This window comes from Dromaius novaehollandiae, chromosome 10 (assembly GCF_036370855.1).
Source record: "Dromaius novaehollandiae isolate bDroNov1 chromosome 10, bDroNov1.hap1, whole genome shotgun sequence".
Lineage (NCBI taxonomy): Eukaryota > Metazoa > Chordata > Aves > Casuariiformes > Dromaiidae > Dromaius > Dromaius novaehollandiae.
This window is the reverse complement of record NC_088107.1, coordinates 9,188,691-9,207,413: the sequence shown is the minus strand read 5'-3', so window position 1 is coordinate 9,207,413 and position 18,723 is coordinate 9,188,691. Positions and strand designations below refer to the sequence as shown.

General features: G+C 55.8%; 1 protein-coding gene across 2 annotated transcripts; it reads right to left on the bottom strand.

Annotated features, from left to right (window-relative positions):
* Positions 1-9,987: 9,987 nt before the first annotated feature.
* Positions 9,988-14,352, bottom strand: AEN (apoptosis enhancing nuclease). Of its 2 annotated transcripts, XM_064517231.1 has the most exons (5): positions 14,235-14,352; positions 13,407-13,702; positions 12,999-13,271; positions 12,168-12,368; positions 9,988-11,715 (listed from the first exon to the last, which is right to left on the bottom strand). In XM_064517231.1, the coding sequence occupies exons 2-5, from the start codon at positions 13,698-13,700 to the stop codon at positions 11,512-11,514; spliced, it is 972 nt and encodes a 323-aa protein (XP_064373301.1). In that variant the 5' UTR covers positions 13,701-13,702; positions 14,235-14,352; the 3' UTR covers positions 9,988-11,511. The 2 variants fall into 2 exon arrangements, with proteins under 2 accessions (XP_064373301.1, XP_025977130.2); XM_026121345.2 differs by having other exon boundaries at positions 12,999-13,702.
* Between the last annotated feature and the right edge of the window lie 4,371 nt (positions 14,353-18,723).

Below are 18,723 nucleotides of genomic sequence, written 5' to 3'. Positions count from 1 at the left end.
GGCTTTGATCTTTTCCATCATTCTGTTATTTTAAGAGACCAGAAGATTAAGGGAGACATCAGCATCTCCTACAGTACCACCACAGAGTGACCTTGTGTGACTTGGCCATTGGAAGTTGCCACTCATAACTGGGCTTCACCTTTTATAAGGGCAGGAGTGGTTTCTAGGAAAAGGGAAAGAATGTCTGCCTTGGTCAGGTGAAGGTCAAATGCAAACAGTCATCTCCTAGGACTGCAAATAGACCTTAGTCTGACCTGTAGCAGCTCCTGCTATTCTTGTTCTGGGTCCCAATGCAGCTTTGTGGATGTGCTGCAGCCCTGCCTTGTCACCTCCTCTTGCTCCAAGTCTGGGCTCCTTTCTAATAGATTCAGATAATGCTGCTTTATGCCCATTGATTGACATTTCTAAGTGAATAAATATCTTCCTAGTAGTACTAATGTGTCTTAGCCTGCCTTTCTCCTCTTTCCTTCCCTCTCCCAGAACTATGGTTTTATATGTTTCTTTTTTGGTGATGGATTGTTAGTTGCATCCAGTGCATGCACTGGATATCTGCAAAATTCTTTGTCCTTCCCATCTTCTATCCTCTATTTTTCCAAAGATGGGAGGTAAACTAGCTTCCCAGTGGCAGAAATACAAAATGCAAGTACTGAGGGGTTTGGGTAAAACTAGGATATGGAACAAGGACTACTGCTTGCAGCACACAATGACCAGACACAGATACCCAAAGCCCAATTTTTTACACCTTTTTTTCACAGAATGGTGTACCCAGTCTGTATTTTTACATGTAACAGCTGCATTTTCTCCCTCCCAGGATCCTGTGGTCACTGGTGTTGGTGGTCGCATTATGCATGTCTCGAGCAGCCGTTGCTCCCTCCCCATTCAGTGCAGTGCAGCCGTTTTGTGCGTATGGCCACCAGCCACAGGACCGTGGTGAGCCTTCCCGAAAGAGGCAAGACAGTGCAAAGAGGCTGTGAGCAGGAGAAGCCTGGAAAGGTCCTGTCAAGCTGAGCTAGGGCCTCTCCAGCCCCTTTGATCTCCCCTGCTAGGTAGGAGATTGGTATGTTGTAGGCTCTGCTAGTCCTTCTGGCCAGTCTAGCTTCACAAGTCCCAAGCGACACAATCTTGTGTTGAGCTGTGGGGAGTCACTCCTTGTGCTAACCTGTCTCCTTGCTGGAGGGGTGAGTTAGGGGCTATATAATGTAGCAGAAGACAGGAGAGCAGGGATCTCATGTCACTGGTGAGGAGCACCGCTTCCAAACCAGAGGTCCTGGCCAGGCGGGGAGCGAGTGGGACGTATCTGCGTGTTTCTGCGGAGCAACTACAGCAGCAACTAGTACCATCGTGTCAAAACCATGCTGTAGTTTGCTTTTAAAGCTGATGCTAATACAGAAACCTCTGATGTGCCACTCTTAGACATGGGACAGCAGTGTGGCTCGCAGGGCGCGGGCAAGCAGCACCAGCAGAGCTGCTGGAGGGAGGCTGGCATGTGCCAGTGTCAGGACTGGGCAGCCTCAATTCAGGACGCTCCAGGGCTTGGCTTGGAGACCACCATTTTCCAGGTAGTATTTTTGTCTGGGCGTAATCTCTAAAGCCTTGGGGGAGGAAGAGGACAGAGTGTATCAGCACTAGAACAAGAATTTTGGCTCTGTCCACAAAAAGAGAGAATGGTGCTTTCTATATCCACCTTTGTAGTAAGATTCACTCCCTTTCCCTTTGGCCTTAGGCTCCTTCTGTTCCATGGCAGAAATGGTGATTAACTTTAACATTTGACCGAATGGAAAAAGGCTGTGGTTTGGACTCGAGGACTAGCCATGTTTTGCCCTGTCTGTTGCAATAGCCACCAAAGTTCCTTTTCCCCAGGGAAGATGAGGAGGTCTGGTCCATGCGATCTGCTTGCACCTTTTGCCAGCCATCTCTTGAGAGGAAATTTCTTGCCCAGTCAAGTGCTTAGATACACCACTGCGTGATCAATGCGCTGCAATTAGTCCCCTTTAAGTGTTACCATGTGAAAACTAAGCAACTGTCCCCAGAATGCACAGTAATTTAATTGGCCCTGGTATATGGGCAAAGCATGTGGCTTTTAATCTCCTCTTCTCAGGACATGGCAGGTAAGGCACACAGATTTAACTTTATTGACCAAAGTAATGGCCACAGCTGGAGGCCAAGCAAAGACCCGTGTGTTACTGAAGGTTTGACACAAGACGTATGTGAATGTGAGTCTTAAAGAAATGTGATTTTCACCTCTTTCCTGCCCTGTGAGGGTCCAGCACTGCCTGTCTGCTTCGCCCACTTGTCTCTGTGTCTCTGCGCTGGAAGTGAGTTGGCCATTTGTTTTTGTGAACTTCCTAAAATACTCCCTGGTAAGCCAGGGAGGAGCAGGCTGCCCCAGCCTCTGTCCCATCATGGACCTGAGAGGGAATAATTGAGAAATCGGCAGCCCGAGGGCACCATCTAGTGAACAGCCAGCACTGCACAAACCTGAAATGGGCAGGAATTGAGTGAAAACTTGGGTTTGCTTCCCTGGGGAGTCAACTCAAAGGAGTGGAGAGTCACAGTTTTGCTTTCCTCCCACCCAATTATTTTTCAACATTTTCCATGGCAATGCCTGACTCCTTCAGGCCTGATTTTCCGGGACACCTGCAGGAGCTCACAGCTGTGGGAGAGCCTCCCTAGCCCTCGTCCCTCCAGTCCTTGGCCCACTGCAGATGGAGGATTTGGGCTGCCACCATGCTATGATGAGGTGGCAGAGCTGAGGAGAAGGGTCTTCATCTTGCTCCATCTGTTGCTGCAGAGATATGGGCCATCAGCAGAAAATGCAGGCCCATGGGATATTGTGCAGATATCATTGAGAACATCTCAGTGACAAATCAGCCCCAGGGCCGTACCCAGGGAGGCCCAGCCTCAGCAAGCCTGGGCCTGTTGTGGCAGAAGCGTGGCAGGTCTCAGCTGGAGGTGCAGTGTTAGGACTACATGGTTCCCTCCCGGCACACATCTCCCTGGGAGAGCTGGGGTTACTCTGCTTCGGAAATAGGGTCACGTTTGCCCTCCAGCCGCCAGCCCTACACCTTGCTGCCCCTCACTGCGTCAGACATCGTTGGAAAGATTAGAATATTTTGCTGTTTTCTAGTTTGGGAGAAAAAAACAAAACAAAACTCTTATTTCTAATGCAAAACTCGCGGTGTGAGGAGGGCTCGGGGTGTGCGCGAGTGGACTGGTCCAGGCTGTTCGCTCTGAGGCTGTAGCGTGTTTCCCTAGGGGCTGCTCCCTGCCCGCCAAGGCAGCTCTGCTCCAGGGCAGGAGCTCCGGGGCTACTGGGGACGGAGGAACCGCTGTGCCACGCTGCTGTTCCCGTCCCCGGGGGGACGGAGCTGGGTCCTCTCCCCTGCTGCCGTACTGGGAATTGCACATACTGCTCGGAGTGAGCCGACCTGGGTCTTGCTGTTCCGCAGGGAACGGGCCGTCTGAAGCTCAAAAGTGATGTTGTGCCTAAATCTCCTCTGCCGTTCTCTGCAGGAACTGGACACACACCTGAAACAGCCACAGAGAAGAGTGATTTTTACTAAGGAAAATCTCTGAAAGAGCAAAAAGACTCACAAGAGCCTTTGTACGTCCTGGTATGCATCATATGTCCCCTTGTCCACCAACCCCAGGCCCAGCCCTCTGTTTCCCCCAGAGCCACAAGCTCGGCGGTTATTTCCCAAGCCGGTTCCCGGGGAGGCTGCTGAGGCTGTTGCTAGCATTAGGCATCGCTCTCATGTCAGACTTCCCAGCTCGCCGGCTGACGCACCAGCAGAGCTGGCGTCTCTGCGAGGCGCTCGGCCCGTGCCTGGCCCTTCCCAGCCAGCGTCCTTCCTCTCTGCCCGCAAGGGTCCCAGGCACCGGGAGTTTTTCCTCCCTCCATCCCATGCCCAGCACCTTTCCTAGCACCTTCTGCTGTGTCCACACCAAACAGCAGCTCCTTCCCGCACTCCTGACACCCGCCCGGTGCAGAGAGGCTGGGAGGGGTGTCAGATGCAGGACGCCTCGGCCGTCGGGGTGGTGCTACCCCAGCTCGGACACCCGAAGCGCTTCTCCAGCCCTCTCCGCCGGCGTGCAGCCCGGAGAGACGTCGCCGCGTGCCCTCGCGCCAGCTTGGTACGTTTGGAGGCTGGGGCGCTCCGAGAGGACATTTTATCCGCAGACAGTCGCGATGGTTAAGTGGCTTGTTTTCCGTTAGGGAAAGGCTGTTGCTAGGCCACACTGGTCCCTGCCATTGGCTGGGAAGGCTTTGGGCAGCCAATCCGCGAGGCTGTGCCGGCAGGTCGCACCCGCACCCGCGCGTGCCCCGCGTGCACCCACGCACGCCCCTCCCGCCGCTGAGGTGCTGAGCGACGGGCAGATGGGCCTGCTCATTTGTAGATCGCACCTGTTTGCTTCTTCCGGCCAGGCGGGTTGTTAGGGCTTCTGAGATTTTAATTTATAGCCGGCTGCGAGTTTTCTGCCTTCTAATCCACACTGGTGTAGAAGAGAAAGGAGCTGACGGGGGCAGCGGGCTGGGGAAGGGGCGAAGAGGGGCCGATCCCTCCCTCTGCTGCAGCCTCGTCTGGCCTTTGCCAAGTCACTTCATCCGAGCCTCTGCTTTCTGCCTGGAAATGGGAGGAACGGACCCTCTGTGCGTGCACGCCCCAGCAGGCTGCAAGCTCTGCAGGCACAGATTGCCCCTTGCTTGTCGTTAGGGTCCAACACTGCTCCGCTCCCAGGGATTTGGGGATTACCGAGCAGTTAAAACCATCTTTGCCCATCCTTGGAAAACTCGAGCTGGCACCAAAGCAAACCCTCCCCGCACCACGCAGCCCCCCCCTGCACTCCCTGCCCGTGCACACGGAGCCCGTGCGGTCCCACGGGGGCCAGCAAAGCTACCGAGCAGCAAATCCACAGCCACGCACTCGCTGCGAGGGGGGAGCCAGGTGCTCCTCAGAGCGGCGTGTCCTGGCTCTGAGTCAAAACTGCTCTTTATACCGCTAAATATTTCAAGCACCCGAAGGATATCCTGCACCCACCCAAAACAAGTGGGGCCCCAGCTGCTGCCCTGGGGTGGAGAGGGGAAAACAGCCCCAAGGGAGGAGGGACGTGGTCAGAGGAGAAGAGGCAGAAAGCACGACCCCGCGTCATGCCACGCCGGGGTGAGCAGCTCTGCTCAGCCTCGGGGCTGCCGTGCACCCCCTTGGACCGCGCTGACCGGACCGCACGGGCAGAGGGGGTGAGAGGAGGGGCAGCCCCACGGCACACCTTGCACGGATGGGACGGGGACACCCACTCCTCTTCTCAGCCTTGCACTAGCTCCCACCGGCTCTTGTCCTGCGGGAGAGGAAGGGGCACCAGAACCATGCAGAAAATTGGGGACAATCCACTATGCACTCAATTTCCAGCTGTCCCCCGTGAAAACCTCCTTTTAGCAGGATGAGAGGAAAGGGGGAAGCATAATAAAAGCAAGAGAAAGCACGTCTCAGTTTGAATTGTCGTGTGGTGCTCCAGGAGAAGCTGTTGCTAGACAGAAGCAAATGCTGTCACCCATCTGCTCCCATTGGTTCAAATCCACTCCAATGACGAGCTTATCAGTTACCTGCTCTTGCAGCTGGTTGAAAAACTAATTTGACAATGTTTTTCCTCTGATAAAAAAGCCCTGAGTCCCCACTGCTGGCTTCATGGGCTTGTATTAATCATTATTCAGGGGCATTCAGGCAACCGCCAAGTATTCTGCGAATTCTCAAATTGTCATGATTTTTAGTGCAAATGCCGAGCCAGCCCAATACCTGCTCCCCCTCTCCTCCACCTGCTTGAGGATGTTGAGCCTTCCAACGGGAGCACCACCATGCCGGGACAACGATAAAACAGTGCAAATAATGGCTATTCTGAGCCATAGCAATTCCCTGACATTTAGGTGAATATTCACAAACATCTGTGAAAATCCTGATTAGCTGTTGAATGGTTCGCCAGGTGGAAAAGGGACGAAAGTTGTCATTAATATTATTCATAGCAAACATTGCTGTCTGACACTCACCTTCATCAGCGTGTAGCAGGTTACCACCACCACCTACCACCCGTCATCTGTCAGGAGGTTTTCTTCTGAACCTGGGTATTTTTTCGTGAGGAGCTTTTCACGAAGGACTTGAAGGGAGACTCCTCTGTGCCTCTCCTGCCCAGCTTCCTCCCTCCACAACCGTGTCTTGGAGGTACTGTGGGCTTGAGAGCACGACGTGTTTTCTTCCAGCCATTCAAAGCTGATGTAAGTCGTGGCTGACCCCCAGTCTGTCCCTCAGCTTCCCAAGGTCTGGAGGAGATGGCACAGCGGCAAAACTTGCCAGACGCGTGAGCACCACAGGCCGTGAGGACAGCAAAATTGTCCCCAAAGGAGAGGATATTTCAACAGGGGGTTTAAATCAGCATTGTGGAGACAGGGGACAAATTCTGCATAACATGGACTCTGAAAGTCTGAGGTTTTCCCAGCCCCTGTACTACAGTGCAAGTGTTAAACTGTGTTTCCAGAAGGGCACGCCGGCAGCCGTGGAGGCAGGCCACGGAAAGCCTCAGAGATGGTGTCGGAGGGAAAAATCTGCCCTGAAATACAGAGGTTCAGCACTCAGACAAATCCGTCCCTTACTCTAGAGCCGATCCTGGCTATTTCATCCCATCTCAGCCCGGGCACAGTTTTGGAAGTGGTTCTCTCTAAAGCGTTTTAATGGTCGATACTTTAGACGTGTTCTTCTGATTCTGTTTTTTTTCTTTATTATTCTTTCTTCTCCTCTGTGGATGACTGCAATGCAGAATGAGTCACAGGCTGATAAAGCCTCGCGTCCTTCCACCTCTTTTTGTGCCATTCCTCGTCCTCATCCTGGACACATGTGGGTCTTAAACCGTGCCGTCACGCGGACAGAAGTTGCGAGCGAAGCAGTGTTACGGGGCGAAGGAGGGCTGGAGGGATGCCAGCCTGGTGCAGCGAGGGAGGATGTCTCGCTCTGATGAAAGTTGCGTGCTCGCGTCATGCTGGAAAACGAAGCCTTCGCACGCGAACGTCAGCGAACCAGGGACACGCACGCTGTCCGGGAGCAGCAGGGCGCTCTGTGCCGCCGCCTGCGAGGGGCGGCCGCTGCCGGCGAAACTGCATCCCCCCAATCCCCCCGGGGCCCGGGGCCTCGTTTCGGATAGCAGCAAACCTCTCGCAGCCGGTGAGACCGGCGTGCCGGGCGAGGACGGGGAAGCTGGAGGGCCTCGGCACAGCGTTGCCTGGCTCCGAGCCCACCCGGCTCGCTGCCAGCGCAGCCACAAGCCGTGGCTCACATTTTCTCCAGCGTGCTTTTCCTTCCTTATGTTTTTGGTTGGGCTCTCATTCGAGATGAAAGCATGCGAAGATTTGGCAGCCACCCGAGGCTGATAAATAACCCAAGTCATGGCAGGCATGAATGATTGCCTCTGTGCAGGGCGACCGGCGGGCAGATGGCTTTTCGGGAAACACCACCGTGTCCTGTTGAGGGTGATGTGGGGAAAAATGGACATTCATATCTCAAAGCTGAAGAGCAGCACCAGAGCGGGGTGTTTCCCTCTGTAGGGTTTTGGCCAGGCTGGATGGCTGCGGAGTTGCATAAGGCACAAGCGTGGCATTCCCTGAGCAGCAGCTTAGGTGGGATCTAAGGCAGGTTTTATGGTGGCTTGCTTCTCCAAGGACAGGCTTTTCTCTTCTTAGGTTAGTGGGGCAGGAAATTTCCTCAGCCTTTTTGGACCTTCTTGCCTACAGCTACCCTGTATCTGCACTCCTTTCACCTTTCCCACATCTGTGCTTCCCTCCTGCTACCGTTTCTGGGAGAGGTGGAAACAGCGGTGAGGAAAAAATGCAGGAAGACCTACATCAGCTGTCCTTTCCCTGCAGGTGTCCGGGTGCAAATGCTCCACCTCGCATGCATCATGCAGCATGCTGCTGGCGGAGGTCCCTCCTGTACCCAACAGGGACCTGTTGATGTTGCAGTGAGTTGTGCAGGGGCTCAGCTGAACTGCACCCCGAGGTACACACAGCGGGTGGACTGGGTGATGTTTTACAGCCTTGCTGGGTCAGGAACATGCTTGACACAGACTGGCACCGGCAGGTTTGAAAGACCTTGCCATGGAGTCATGTTTCTTACCCGTTCTGGTGGAGAGTGGGTAGAGCATCAATTCATTGAGCAGATCAGGTTGTTATTATTTCTTTAAAGGGAGCAGCACAACTGTTGAAACATTGCACTTATATCACTGGGAGGGCAGATCCTTCTAGACATGTTCTATATATGTCTGAGCATTTCTGGGCTGTCTCCAGGCTGCCTCCGCTGGGCAAGGAAGAGTTAAGAAGGGAAGTGCAAGATGCGTCTTGTAATTGCACTGATCTATGCGTCAGGTATGCCTGCGTCACTCGGCTGACTTGGCCGCTTCCCAAGGCTCAGGCTGAACTCGCCCTCCCAGTGTCCGCAGGGAAAAGCCTCTGACCCTGTCTAGCCTAGCTGCCGGGAGACGTGGACTTCATTTCAATGCTGGCTACTGTACCCGCTCCTTGCCACGGCAAGGCTGCCAAAAGCCTCCATAGTGCTGGTAGCCATCCATCTAGGTGAATGTACATCCAGCACCCATCCTGCATCCTCCCTTACCTCCAACAACAGCCAGGTTCGCCGTGGTGGCACCGAGGGGCCCCAGCATCAAAAGCCGTGGGCCGTGCACCCCAAGCAGCCAGCGAGGATGCAACGGCCTAGGCAGCGCTGCCCAAAGGGGAGTCACTGCATCCGCGTGAGGCTCCTGCAGAGCTGGCCTGGCTTTCGCTCTGAGGTGCTTTGCACAGATACGTTACCAGACAGGTAGCACCCAGAGTCCATACAGGTGGGCAATTCCTGTGTACAGAAACGGGGAAGTGCCGGCTGGTGTTTTTAACACTCATACTGTCTGCTTGGGTCATCTTCTGCATTCTGGTTAAGTGCATATTTTGGTGCTCAAGGAATGTAGTTATCAAGCAACTGCAGGTTTGCCTTCAGGCAAAGCATTTCCTGAGGTTGGGGGAACAGGCAGAGATCGGGCTTTGGAGTACCAGCCACATTAGAAATGTGCTTTTTAAATGATTTTTTAAAAGTATAGCAAATGTAGGTGATTCATATAATGATCAACTTCAGGGAAATAGGGCTGAGCCAGCCTCCCCACAGTGCAATAGTCCACTTCATTCATAAAAATGCCAGTTCAGACCAGGCTTTCTCATCTAAAGAAGGCACCGAAGCAGCAGCTCTAATAACAGGCTCATCCTCGTCAGTGGGGAGGTCCCTGTGTGAGTCAGCAATGCGCTCCATGACAGCCCTGCCTTGGGAGGGGCTGGATGACACAGTGGGACACTTTCTCTTCAAATGGGCTGTCTTTAAACTGTCTCTTCTCATGACATGCCCTTGCTCCAAGCAACCCTCATCTTGCAAGTCTTGCACAACAGGCAGCTCCTGTCTGCTGCAAAAAGGCAGGAAGGCCCTACCCACACAGTAATGCCACCAGCAGCGTCTAATCAAGGACATCCAGACCTTCTGCACGACAGGGGACTCAAAAGCCACCTTAAAGGAAAAAGTAATTGGAAAGTCACCATGGCTGTCCTACAGAACAGGGCTCATTAGCAACCGGCAGTGCTGGACCGCACTGGCTTTGGCGAAGCACATCCAGTACTTCTTGCCAAACAGCTTTGCAGAGCTGTCCTTGAAGGGCAGCAGGTAACCACAGTAATCACCAGAGCAGAAGGTACTATCCTCTGACACTGGGGAACTGCCTTGCTCCAGGAAGGAAAGTGTGGCTTACTTCAACTATAATAAGACAGCTGAAATACCTTTTCTGGTTGCACATGGGTTTGTCGCTGCTGGAGCACAGCACATGATGCAGCCAGTGAACACAACACAGGAAGACCTTATCCTTACCCTGCTCCCTCCTGGAGAACTTCCCAATCTGATCACACAAGCCACACACAGATTTTTTCCAGCAATAATTTTTAATTCACAATTTCACAAATATAGGAATAGTTTATTTAAAATCTAGTGCATCCTATTCTGTCCAGGGGAAATTAGACACTGATTAAACCTGGACTTTCTTTTTGGCCTTCATTGTGCAATGAAGGTGGGAAGGAAACTGGTTGTTTAACTGGCCCTGGACAGTCTGCAGTTTTCAGATGTCAGCAAGACAGCAATAAACTGCTGTACCAGGGCTGTGATGTACACTATGGACTAGATGACCTCCAGAAGTCCCTGCCAACCTGAATTCTTCCACAGTTCTGCAACTGGCCTGCGTGGTTGCATGTTCAAGGAGAAGGAAACACTGCTTTTCCTTCTGACCATTTCACAGGGTCACAACAGGGTCCTGTTCATCATCACAGATTCAGGGAAGAGCAAAGAAATTAGCAGCAAGACTAGTCACTTGACCACCACCATGGAGGGCCTCTCTTCCTGCCCCCCGAGAGGCCATCATGTGTAGGTCCCCTGACAGTCCTAGCCCACCCACTGCATGCCCATGGGGGTCTTCCCAGCTGGCACTGCAACCCTGCTCATCCCAGAGCGCCAAGTGACAGATCAACACAGCCCAGCTGCAGCACTTTCCTGTGGGAAGACTCTCATATGACAGCAAGAGGCTGCAGACTGTTTTTAGGAGATGCTGCCCTGAGCTAGCCAGAGCAACTGTGCCTCATACTAAACATACTCCTCCCTGAGTGAAAGCAACCATGGGGAAGTGGCACAGCTGGGAGATCACAGTGTGCAACTCCAAGATCCCTGGAGCCTCTGACAGCAGACAGCTGACTGCTGCCACTACAGAGTGTGGATCTGCCCACCCTCCCTCCCACGGGATGGTCAAGACTCACCACCACCAAGTCTGCAGCGTGCCACAGCCCGAGGGACGGGCTGGCATGGGAGAGAAGGGGTGCACAGTGGCCCACCATGCCCCAGTGGCCAGGGGTGCTCTGTCCTGCCTGATCTGGGCTGGGGGGAGGGGGGGTAAAACATCACAGGATCCAAGGGCAAGGAAGGGCACAACCCCCCCGAGCACTTCTCTTGGAAACCTACTGGTGACCACATAGAGCTCGGGAGCAGGGAGGTCCCCCAACCACCCCTGCCTGAGACACACTTCACACCTCCTCCTAAGGGGATTCCCAGATGTCAAAAAAATCGTGACAAAGCCAGGGAGGGCTTCAGCAGGCCCAAAGCCACAGAAGTTTCCAAGTGCAACCATCCTTCTATCAGCAGACGCTCCCACTGAGCTGGCAGGGCTGGCGGTGTCAGACTTCTCAGCGCTGCCATCTGCATTTCCCTCAGCACGGGCTGGGTGACGGGAGCAACCATGTCATCGTCGGCACGGAGACACTGCTGCTGGGCAGGGCGTTTGGGGTACAAGCCCTGGGGGATGGAAGAACCCCATAGACCACGAGGGCACCAGCAGCCGCCTCCGCTTTTAATCACTGAAGGCACCAGGAGGTCTCAAAACACATGGAGGAGAAGCTGTCGCCCTTCACAGACTGTTTGTGTTCAGGTCTGTGGGCCAGTACTGGTCATCCATGTACTGGTCACTGTCTGTGCTGCTGTCTGCGACAGGGCTGGGGGGTCTGGGTGGCAGGCTGCTGGCCAGCTCCCTCTCCCACTGCACCTCCACCAGTCTGTAAAGCTCCATGGTTGTCCGCGCATCCTCCACCGATGAGTGCCCTTTGCGGCCGATCTGAGAGCAAAGGGGAAAAAGCCCCATTAGACAAAGGGGCTGACAAAAGTCCTACAAGCCATGCTGTTTACTTGCTCGTAAGGACAAGTGCTAGGGGTTTCAGATCCAGCCTTACACAGGTGTAGGAATGTATGCATTTCTCACCACCACAACTTTCTGGAAGATGCAAGTCCTGTCCCTGCTTTACTGAGGTGCTTAATGGCAGCTCAGCTACAAAGGCTGGTCTCCCCGACTTGATTATAGAGAGAGGGAGCACAGGACGAATAATGTCCGTCTCTGTCTCATGTATAGCACCCCACGTAGATGGGGAGAACTAAGCTGATTACAGAGGCCCACAGTAAAACTGAGGACTGCACCGCATCCCAAGATTTCTAGAGCGCTCACAGAGGCTGAGTCCTATGCAACCTGCTACTCACACCATCTGTTGTTCCCTCACAGAGGCGGGTGCTCACCTGGATCTTTTTGTGGAGCAGGTGCTTTGCCAGGCTCTTGAGAGAGGCACTGACTTTCACAGGGAATCCTGCCTTCTGGTTCAGCAAAGGGATCCGGCTGGTGTCCCGCGTCCTGTCTTTCGGATGGAAGTACTTCAGGGCTTGGAAGTCATTGTGGATGGCGTGTCCTACCACAATCTTGTCTTTCAAGATCTTCAGGATCTGTAAGTGTCAGATGGGGTTAGACAGGTGGTGCAGCAAAAGAAACACAGATTAAGTGTAAAATAAACCATTTTGTATTAAATTTAGTTTCTTTGGTTTTAGTCTTTTAGGTTCCCAGAACTGAGTGGTAGCCGGTTGGTCCCATTACACAATGTTACCCAAGTCCACAGCAGCACAAGGAGGGAAGGAGGAGCACAAGGAGCCACAATATTACTGTTTTTAATTTTAATTAAATATTGAATTAATAACTTTTTTGCAAAGTGATGGGACCCAGTTATGGAAGAGCTTCACTGATTATTTCTAACTCCCTCCCACAGACACAGCCCTGCTGGAGGGGCTGCTGCTGTTTGCCTGGGGTTTGTTTGCAGCGGTTCAGAGCCTCCTGCCAAAATCCTGAGGGACTGGCAGTAGACATAAGCTAAGTAGCACCATTCTTACAAGTAAAAGTCCCCCCATGAGATGGGCCAGAAGGAGGTGCTGGTGTGGGTATGGGGGACACTACGGGTCTGTCTGAATCCTGGCAAAAAGCTATTGGGATAGGATCATCCCAAGAGGGAATGGCGCAAAGCCCAGCTCAGGGCTGCGCGGTCGTACCCCCCCGCCCCTGGGGCTTGCACCTCCCCATTTCACCTCTGCCTGGGCGGCCCTGAAGGGAATAGCATTCTTCATGTGCCGCTTCGTGATCCCGCTCCAGCGCGTCCGGTAGTCCACGATGGGCAGCTCGGGCTGGACGTATTTGTCGTAGATGACGTCGCCCTCGTAGCTCACCACGGTGCACCGCGCCAGCTCGCTCAGCCTGCCCCGAGGGCCGGTGCCCACCATCTCGCAGTCGATGGCCACGTACTTCCCTGGGCGCGGGAGCGGCAAGGATGTCCACAGCCCCGCAGAGCTGCCACTGTCGTCCTGGGAGAGCAGCACGGAGTGGTGCCTGGCTATGCTGTCCGGAGAGGCGGATGGGGACAGGGAGGGGACCTGCTTGGGCTTCCCGACCTTCCCGCTCTGCGGCTCACCGGCCGGCTGGCCGCATCTGCCGCCCACCTTGGTGAGCGGGCTGCAGGCGGCCTCCACCAGCCCGGCCGCGGGGGGCTGGCTGCCCTGGCGCCTGCGGGGTCTCAGCAGCCCCTTCTGCTCCAGCAGCGCCCGGCGCTCCAGGAACCTCTGGTGCTTGCGGCTCCTCTTCTTGCTGCGCCCCTGCGGCGAGCCAGGGCTCTCGGCGGCCATCCGGGGACAGAGGGGTGCCTCCGCGGCGGGGGCGTGAGCACCCCTCGGGGCTAGCGTGGAGACCTTCGGGGGGGCCAGGAGAGGGGTTATCTGCCCCTTGCCAGGAGGCATCCCTGCTGGGGCAGACATGGGGTTAGCGCCACACAGCCCCACACCAGCTCCCCTAGAAGAGACCGGGGCTAGTGCACCCCACCACAGAGCCTTCCCGGCCCCCCATCACGGGCGGGGGGGCACAGCTCCGGTGGGGGACAAGGGGCAGGAAAGGGGGAAACTGTCACCCCTGGGCCCAGCCCCGTGTCTGCCCCATTACTGGGCCCCAGCCCCATGTCCGCCCCATTACTGGGCCCCAGCCCCATGTCCGCCCCATAGCCCGGCCCCAGTCCCATGCCCGCCCCATTACTGGGCCCCAGCCCCATGTCCGCCCCATTACTGGGCCCCAGCCCCCTGCCCGCCCCATTACTGGGCCCCAGCCCCATGTCCGCCCCATTAATGGGCCCCAGCCCCATGTCCGCCCCATGTCCGCCCCATAGCCCGGCCCGGCCCGGCCCCAGCCCCAGCCCCAGCCCCGTGCCCGCCCCATTACTGGGCCCCAGCCCGCCCCCTTACCGCCCCCCCCCCCGCCCGGGGCAAACGCCCCTCACCCACCGCGGCCCGGCCCGGCGCGGCGCGACCCGGCGCAGCTCCCACGTGTCTCCCCCGGAAGCCGCGGCCCTCACATGCCCGGGCAAGCCCGGCCGTGGCCCCGCCCCTGACCCGCCCCCGAGTCCTCCCATTGGCCGCGCAGTGCGCGAGATTTGCATAAAGGGGCGGGACGGTCCTGCCGGCTCTGGTGGGGGCGGGGCAGGGCTGCGCGCAGGCCCCGCTTATAACGCGGGCAGGTTGCGCGGGGGTCTCCGCTTATAGGGCTGGTTTCCCCCCGCGTGCGCTCGGCTATACGGCTGGGCTGGCTCCCCCCCCCCACCCACCCAGCACGCGTGGGCCCGCCTGTAGGGACTTCCCCTCCCCGCCTGAGCTATAGGGCAGGAGACACTTCCCCTGTGGGGGCTGCCTGTAGGGGAGGGGGCAGCCCCCTGCACTGGCTGTAGGGCAGAGGTGCTCCCCATAGGGGCTCTTGCTATAGGGGCCTCCTTGCATGGGTTCGGGGGTGGGGGCTGTTGTAAGAAGAACTGAAAGCCAGTGCCGGGAAAAGTGTCGTTCCCAGCATTGCCCAGGATGTGGGTCTCCTCTTTGCTTCTGCCCACCCGGCCTCCGAGCCTGTTCCCGGTGGGATGGGCCCTTTCTGGGTGGTGGATGTGGGATGAGGGCCTGGATGGGACTTAACTGGGGGTATCTCTGAACCAGTTAGAAGTGTTTTTGGGGGATCCCGTCCCCTTGTGGGGCAGGGAAGGGGAAAGCAGCTCTCGCCGGATGATTCCTGTGTGCCCGCCGGCACCGAGCTGGTGCCCGTCCCGCCGCGCTGCATCATCCCTGCGCGTTGGTACCTACCGCAGCATCTGCTGCAGGCGAGGGCACGCGGGAGCCGCAGAGTCCGGGAGTCCTGGCGCCGCGGGGCGGCTCTGGGCACGGCTCGGCGGGGGACGAAGGCCGAGTCCGCTCTCCGCCATGGGCAGTGAGTCTTGGCCTGGCGCTTCGTGGCCACGGCGGGCGCAGTCGGCGGGGGGGTTTCAGACCGGCCTCCCGTTGCTTTCCCCGGCGAGGCTCACGAAAGCAGCGGCCAGGGTGGTCAGAAGCGAAGCGGGGTGCCCGGCCGTGCCGTGCCGTGTGCGCCCGAGCATCACACCGCGCTGGAGGGGCCGGGCGCCCGAAGGCAGACTGTGACTTGTTGTGGTGAGACGAGCCATACAACAACAAAATCACTAGTCTTCCACGGGGCGCCGGGCACGACGGCCGTCCTCGTCCTCGTCCTCGTGCCGCCGGGGCAGCGGGCGCCTGCGCTGCTCCCCGCGTTTGCTTCCCCGTGCCGAGCACGCGGGACAAGCGTTGCTCCGCTCTTTTGTTTCCCCTTTAAACCACCTGCGGGCTTGTTCTGCCTGTTCAGAATTAAAAGAATTAAATCGCCCCGTAATTTAATTTTTCCTCGTCCTTTTACATTTTTCTTCTGGCTAGTAAACGTTTTCCTTAAATCTGTTGCTCTGCGCTTTGCATATCTCGCTTCCTTCCCTGCTGTTAAGCTAATTAATTCCTCCTAATGAGAGTCTTTAAAGTGTCCCACAATAACTTGTTCGGAAGCCCTGGCAGGTCTCTTTGTAGAAATTTCTGCTCGTTTTTGTTATTTCTGGTGAAACTGTGCAACGCAGCTCGTGGTGATGTGGGGTTGCTGGGGTTTCTGTGTATCTCCCCCCATGCAGGGCATGAGCTGACCGTCACAGCACGGCCTCCGCGCGCTGCCACCACCTCGAGCTCGGTGCTGGAGAAACGGAGACCGCCGGCGCGGGGCCCCAGCGGGAGCCGGCGAGGCAGCACCCGGCCTGCGGCAGGGCACGGGGTCTCCCGGGCTTTTCCCCGGTACCATCGTTGCTGTTCTGCTTTCCCAGGAATGATGAGCACCCCGAAACAGCGCAGTTACAGGGATTGCACCCGCTGTGCAAACGCTGAGATTATTACGGATAAAGGTCCGTAGACCTTTGCAATCGCAGAGCAGATTTGCAGAGCAATCACCACGGGGAGCAGCGCGGTCTGACCTGCGTTTCGTGCTCCGACGCGGATGCCGCTTGCTTTCCCTGACTCTGCCGGAGGCGCGTGGGAGAGGAGGAGGCCGGGCCGGCGGGCACCTGCTCCCTGGCTCAGAGGCCCCTCTCGCAAAGCGAGGCTCTCGCCGGGGGCTCACCTGGCCTGCCCGCCCCGGCACCACTGCTCGAATCCTCTGCCGGAGGCCGAGCTGCGAAGCCAAACCAATTTACAGGTCCCCCATCCCACGGGCCCGTGTATTCAGAATAGCCAGTCGATTAGGGCAGCCACCGCCAGCTCCCAGCGGGAGCGTGGGCACGGAAAGGGGCCACGTTCGTCTTGCAGATAAGAGGTTGTCAGGTACCGGCTCAGGCTGGATCTTGAGGGGGCCAAGCAGACGTGACGGCCCTTCCTCGGGGTGAAATGATGCAAGTGCTCTTTCCTTCCCTCCCTCCCCTTTCCCTTTGCTCCTGCTCGGAAGCAGCCAGCAGGTTCATAGCATTTTGTGACCTTTCCATCAAACTGCCTGTCTCCGGCTGCGGCCCGAAAAGTCTAGGTGAGGTGCCAGGGGTGCTCCGAGGCTGAGGTGGGAGCTTGTCCTTCCTCCCGAATGCCAGGCGCTGGCCACAGGGCCGGCAGAGCCTGGAGAAGCAGCAGCGAGATGCCAAACCTACCTCTGGAAGTGCAGCGGGGGGGCACCGTGGGAGGCACGGCGTGTCGGTTCCCACGGCGTCGGCGCGGCTGGGGCGGTTGTGCTCCCTGGGTGACGTAGCTGGCTGGGTGGGGGTGAAACTCGGGGGGATCGCGAATACGTGAGATTCGCACAGTGAAGCTCACTCCAGGTTTTCCAGCGAGCAAAGCCCTTCAGATGCTTGCTAACAGAGGATCGCGCTGCCTGTGGTGTTTCTGGTTGGCATGCAAGACTTACTGATTTAAGTGCAAACCTGACACTGTTGAATGGGGTTTCCTGGGTGCTGTTCCCTGCTCCTCTCTGGGAATGACGAGCCCAAGGTGTGCAGGACCTGTTTCCTGTAGGAAACTCTCCTCTGTCAAGTCATCTCTGGAAACCCACTGAGGAATGGTTTAGCAAACAGTTCAAATATCCTCTTAACTTCCCTTGAGCCCTTTCAGTGTTGGTGACTTCCCTGCACCTCTACAGCTTCTGTTCTACCACTAAACTGGCTCTAGAGTCACAGGACCACAGCTTTGCATTGCCAACCTGGCAATGACAGGCTCTTCCCAGGCCTGGGAGATCCAAGTGGGCAAAGACGTGGTGTCGCTGGCTGCTCTTCTTCCTCGCATCCTGCAGTGGGACAGGGAGCTCTCTGAGCCACTCAGAGATCCGGTCTTTCTCTGGGAGAAAGCAGGAGCAGGACAAGGCATAACCCAAGGCAGCTCCCAGAGCTGCAGCCAGAATCTGGCCCATAAAAACTTTCCTAAGAGGTTGTCTGAAACCTCCTAGCTGAGATCCACGCACCTCGACTGTGCCGTGCTTATTGATGAACGCGGCTGGCAGCTTCTCCTCTGACACAGCGCTGTTGTACTCCCGGGTCTGATTAGTCATTGCTTGTCCACAATAAACCCATCCATCTCACTTACTCTTTGCTCAACAGTCTTCCTTTCCAGGTGTTACATTTTGGAAGAGGCATGTGGTTCCCCTTGACAGTGCTGAGTTTTAGCTGTACCCTCGTGGTTCCAAAGAAATCTTGACAGTAGCAATTAAGAGCTTGGGGGGGACGGAAGGGCAAAAGCTTTTTCCAGTTTTACAAGGCCATGATAGGTCTGACTGCAAGGGAATAGCGGTGTTATTTTTCTCCTGTATCCCAGATGTAGGGATGGAAGTGCGAAAACTCAAAATTGCTTTAAAAGGGTCTATCTGAGTACCGTGGACTCCTCTGGTTCCACTAACCTCTATGCTATAAGCTCAGGATTATCAGTAGATAGTTCCCACATCGTCTCCTACTTCAGTGAAAAAGGAGGCTGCTTCTGGAGGGAAAAATCTGCACAGCAAAGAGTTTGCACCAGGGAAATGGTGCAAGAAGGACCAGCAAATATGGGAGCAGATTGCGGGCAGTCGTCCTGTTGGCACCACCATGCCTGCTGTTATCCAGGCCAGAGCCTACATTAGTTATAAAAGCCACAGGAAGGCCATGTCCATAAAAAGGGCAAGTCTTGTGATTCCTTGTGCAAGCTTCCTCGTGGGAAGGTTGATGCAGAACGGAGGTGTCGCTCATCTCTGCAAGGTCCTGTCATCTCATTATAGATTGGGAGTTTGGCACCGTGTGGTAGAAACTGTGCTTCGGATGTCACAGATGAGCCAAGAATTAAGATGAATATAGAACATGCCAGAGCCTGAGAGAGATTTCTGCAGTATTTTCACAATTTCAGATAATAGGGAAATCTGTAAAACTCTGAGTATATCATGGATAGAATAACAGGCTAAATTTTTCAGATGAATAATTTACAA

What these genes read in the sequence shown, in the direction of transcription:
- AEN (XM_026121345.2), bottom strand. Translation starts at nt 13,700, where the DNA reads ATGCCTCCTGGCAAGGGGCAGATAACCCCTCTCCTGGCCCCCCCGAAG. An exon ending in TCAGGGCCGCCCAGGCAGAG is followed by an intron (nt 12,369 to 12,998) that starts GTGAAATGGGGA and finishes TGACACTTACAG; the next exon opens with ATCCTGAAGATCTTGAAAGA. An exon ending in TGCTCCACAAAAAGATCCAG is followed by an intron (nt 11,716 to 12,167) that starts GTGAGCACCCGC and finishes CTTTGCTCTCAG; the next exon opens with ATCGGCCGCAAAGGGCACTC.